Source organism: Tuber melanosporum (genome assembly GCF_000151645.1).
Source record: "Tuber melanosporum whole genome shotgun sequence assembly, scaffold_141, strain Mel28".
In the NCBI taxonomy this organism is placed as follows: Eukaryota; Fungi; Ascomycota; class Pezizomycetes; order Pezizales; family Tuberaceae; genus Tuber; species Tuber melanosporum.
Window position 1 is genome coordinate 91,845 of NW_003298799.1, and position 4,772 is coordinate 96,616.

Consider the following 4,772-nt stretch of genomic DNA (forward strand, 5'->3'; position numbering starts at 1 on the left):
TCTCACGAGCGAAGTTATAAGCTAGCGAGCCACCGGAGGCTTTGACATTCAATCGTGAGGGTTGTAGCACTTATTACAGTACGAGTACATTCCAGTCACTCGAGAACTGTGCTTAAGTGGTAGCAATACTGTAGCTTGAATACAAGCCGGATCTGCATGCAGCTCTAACAGTTAAATGACAAATAGTAATACTTTCGCCTATGGAACGTGCAAGCGAGATTTACAGGCGTAGGGTATCACTATCTGGGTCATTAGGTATCGATTGGAAATAACAAGATAAGCATTGGATTTCGTAAAGAGAGATGATCACACTGGGATAATCGAGCACATGGGGCTCCTCATCAAATCAATATCCTTTCCTGCCAAACGCGAATATCTTTAGGGTATTGACGTCGGGCATCAGAAATTGACAAACCCCTGAGAGAAGGAAAAACATTTGAAACGCCCAGTGCGATACGATATGATAAATAGATCTTTCGGCCGCTGGGTAGGGCTAGCATTTAGTACAAGAGTGCCCAAGGTAAGGCAAGCAATGGAGTCTGAGGTTTATCGAATCCGGAATCGGTTCCTACGCTCGAGGCTTGGTTGGGTCTTCGTCGGCTGTGTGGCTCAGGGAAGGTCCTAGTCAGTAGGTTTGCAAAAGGTTGGATTGCAAACAACACTCACGTCTCAAGATGCCCTTTTGGATAACCTCTTGAGGCTCTGGACGGTGCGAAAGTTTCTCCTGCGGGTTATCAGTAAATGTAGCAATAAAGAGCAACAATGACACAAAGATAAAAATACCTTCAGATCACGCTCGAGCATGCTTTTCTCCAGCTCCCGTTGGTGTGCAATGAGTGCTGGTGCTACATTGGCGTTGTGAGGTAAAATATTCCCTGATGACCCTCACCGGAAGCTTTGTTAGTGGGAGAAACTGAGTCAGTTGTTGCGTGAAACGTACGCTGCACAAGGTCATCTTTCTCTGGCCTGTGGGCCATAGCTCTCGCAAGTTCTAGGTCAATGTTAGCTTATCATAGCCTAGACCAGCATCAAGCTACCTTGTTGGCGTTCAGAGATTTCCGCCCCGGTGTGCAGGATGTTTCTTTCCTCGAGCTCTTTCTGGTCGGGGCGATGTGCCAGAGCTTTAAATGGGTTAGCAAAGTCCCATTATTTCAAGGGACTGAGTCTTATCGAGTAGCACCATTCTCCAGAGAACCCTGACGCTCCTTGATCGGAGAGGTAGCAAGAGTGTCGATAGTAGCTGTATCGGCCATGGCTAGACTGTGATGGGATTGGATGTGGCGCTCGCCCACAGAGTACGTGGTGGGAGTTGGGAGGGAGAGGTTGGTTGGCGAGGAACAAGTTTGGATACGAGAATCCGAAGGGAGGCTCCTGGATGGAGTGAGGATGATGGCTGAACTTGCACGTCCTGTGTAAGGGGGAATCCTGTGTTTATTTATTTTGGCGGTGGAATGGGAATACCCCGCTGAAGTTTGAGGGGAAGTTCACTCTTGCATACGGTCCCGCATCACCGCGGGCAAATAAAGCCCCAGCGTATCCCCCTGCCCCTTCTGGCACCAGAAAAGTAGCATCAAACCACTCCGGGTCACCTTGGGGCACCAACTTAGCAAGCGCCGATATCATCCTCGAGTACAAGTACAGTACAGTGATGATGGGAGGCATCACCGAAACCGGCTATTGATGCTGTGACGTGACTTGACACTGTCGATGGTCTATGCTCGGAACGGAGGCCGCCGGTACCGGTATTGGGCACCCGATAAGAGGGGGGATCTACGATACGAAAAATTACGAAGACAAACGCAGCTCATAATAATAACGTGATGATCGTATTGAACACGTGTGGGAGGCGACCTAATCCCTGGTCGTTACTGTTCGCACAGTACAGTCGTGTCCGTAAAGTCTTCATACCCCGGTGGCGCAACCACACAACCACAACACCTCTCCATGGAAAATTGAAAAAAAATTCAAACAACTCAATTAAGAAAAGTATATGAATAGAACTAATAAGCCTTAAGAAAATATTATTACCACTTTGTATGACCACCATCTGCATCTAGTACAGCCTGTATTCTCTCAGGTATCCTGTCTATCCACCTATCCAACTTCTCTTGGGAAATTAAATCCCATTCCTCCTTTGCTGCCTGAAATAATTCAGCAGCACTGTGAGGCCTCCTATCCAACCTGGAGAATCGATTTCTGTTTTTTGGCTCTTTTGAGCAGAGCCCAAGTGTTCTCAATAGGATTGAGATCTGGTGAGTTGGGTGGTCAAGGCAATTTTTGATAACCACAGTCTGACTGCAATTTTCTGTTTTCCTCACCACCATGCCAGGAGGCATTGTCTGCTGCTAGGTAGATGTTGTCAGAAGGTCTATCCAGACCTTCTATAAAAGAGATGAGGTATGGCTGGTGGATTTCAGTTGCATATTGGTGGGAATTGAGACCAAGTCTGTCTCTTTTGCTGGTCCTTTCTTCCTCCCCCCTCTTCCTCACAAGAATTAACTCAGTCCTGCCACCCTTCATGATTGCAGCATAGACCCCAATACTAGTCCTCCCAGACTTAAAGCTAGGCTTCAAGTTTTTTTCTTCCAGCTCTTCACCAGGTCTAACTCTGACCTTCCTGCCAGTAGGATTTGGATCATAGATAATAGTGGCTTCATCCACAAAAACAACCCAATTCCATGCATCCCTCCTATTCCTCCTTCTCCTAGCAAACTCCTTTCTCTTCTCCTTCTGTCCTTTCCTCCAAAAAGGTTTTTTTCTAGGTATCAGAAGCTTAAAACGAGCTTCTGATATGATCTTATCCACAGATATCTTTCTCAGACCAATATTCGCTTTTATGGTAATGTCGCATAACGCTAAATGAGGCTTGGCATCGATGATGGACTCCACTATCTTTTTTTTTTGAGGGGTAATTGTTGTTGGTCTTCCAGATCTGGGGGCATCATGGATATTTCCATCTCTTGATTCAGCTCTTTTGACTACTGATTGAACAGTTGCCTTAGAGATACCCATAACCTTAGAAATTTTATTATACCCCATATCAGTATGTTTATACAGGGCATAAAGTTCCTTATTTTGATCTTCTCTAGCTCTTCAGGTATGTGGGTGGATCATGGTAGAGGTGGTTGTTGTAGGGATAGAGGACAACACCGTTGCCGCGCTGGGGTATGAAGACTGTACAGACACAACTGTACTCGAGTACAGGTACTAGGGTATATCATGAATTCATGGTACACCGCACTAGTAATGTCTCAGTAGATGTAGTACACTTCAAATAAAACATCATTAGAATAATGATTACTCTTTGGACCAGGAAGATCAATCAAGCAAAACTATGATAAAGAATGTTGATAAATTCATAAGCTCATAAAACTAAACACTCCTAAAGGCTGATTGTAGTGTGGTAAATAACTTCTTAAATCCTGATTGCATTTTATACACTCTAGGAACTATTGATTGATACAAAACTCTGTTAAGGGCTTTGTACAATCCCTTGAAAATTTGTTACTCATATCTAGAGGATATATTGGTCAAGTATTTAATATTTTATTTCTTTTCTAGGAATATTGTAGCCAAAAACACCATCAACTTGAGCTGAAAGGAAATCTTGGTAAAGGTTTATTTTAAGAGATTCTGCACCATAACACATATTTTTCTGTTGAAATGTTGCTTCCGTTGCAGTGTACCAAAGTGCTGCCTTGAAACACCTGGCACCACCCCTGCTCTGTACCATAAATTCATGATCTACCCTAGTACTGTGCTGGAAAATAGCAACTACTACCAAAAGAGCTCGAAAAACAACCATCCTCACATCATTAATCACCATACCAACTAATAAGATATTGATTAATGCTTCTGTAAATGTATAGATAAGTAGCTTAAGAAGAGAATGACAGAAGGAATAAACAAAAATGATAAGAATAAAGGGTGAGGGACACTTTGAAAATAGTGAAATTTGAATGACAGGGGGAGAAAATTAACTAAGGAGTTTTGGAGAATATTTGCCATGAAGAAAAAGCCGAGTGATATCTGATAAATTGGTGAAAGTGAGACAAGAGGTAAGCAAGATAAAATAACTGAATGCTACTTTGGGATTCAGGTGTATTCTCTTCCAATCTCATACTCCTATTCTTACAGTTAACAATTAGTGATTCGTCTGAGATAGCAACCAGTAATAAACAAAAGTAGCAACTTGCCGCTGCCCAAGAGTTGAAACTCATACGGAGCCTGAGTGTGAATCATGAAGCAGATAAAATCTACAAAATGGACAGTCTAAGCTGTTCTTGGCCATCAATTTTGTATGGAGCCTCTGACTCTGTATCAGAATCTGATAATAGTTTAGAAAGTGATAATTCTGTGGCATCAAGTCAAGATGCAAAGGATAGGTTGAAAAGCGAGTTAGAGAAAGAACTCAAGTGGAAACAATGTGCAGAAAGGCATTTGAGAGTTGGGTATGGCACTGGTTCACAGTCATCGGAGCGGAATCAAAGAAAATGACGTAACAAGTTGGGAAAGGCAGCCAGAGGATCAGACAATATTGCGGCATTATGGAAAAGGCAAGAGGAGTTACACCAGGAATACACAGCTGGGTCTTTATTGTAAGGTATTTATTGGCCTAATAGTGAGAAGAAGTAGAAGAGAAGCTAGTAGTTTTGCAGATATTATTGTGGAATATTTACACTCTGGGGATCCGCTGCAGACATTAAGGCTCTCTGATGTTCCTCCTGGCGGTGTGCTTAGCCTTATAAGGAAGGAAATACAACAAAAGGGGT

The 4,772-nt window shown here is 43.3% G+C and overlaps 1 protein-coding gene; it reads right to left on the reverse strand.

Annotated features, from left to right (window-relative positions):
- Positions 1-242: 242 nt before the first annotated feature.
- GSTUM_00002616001 (uncharacterized protein) lies at positions 243-1,253 on the reverse strand (the record flags this gene model as incomplete). XM_002836379.2 has 6 exons in its annotated part: positions 243-600; positions 667-724; positions 784-875; positions 941-991; positions 1,038-1,121; positions 1,181-1,253. The coding sequence occupies 6 exons, from the start codon at positions 1,251-1,253 to the stop codon at positions 569-571; spliced, it is 390 nt and encodes a 129-aa protein (XP_002836425.1). The 3' UTR covers positions 243-568.
- Positions 1,254-4,772: the final 3,519 nt, after the last annotated feature.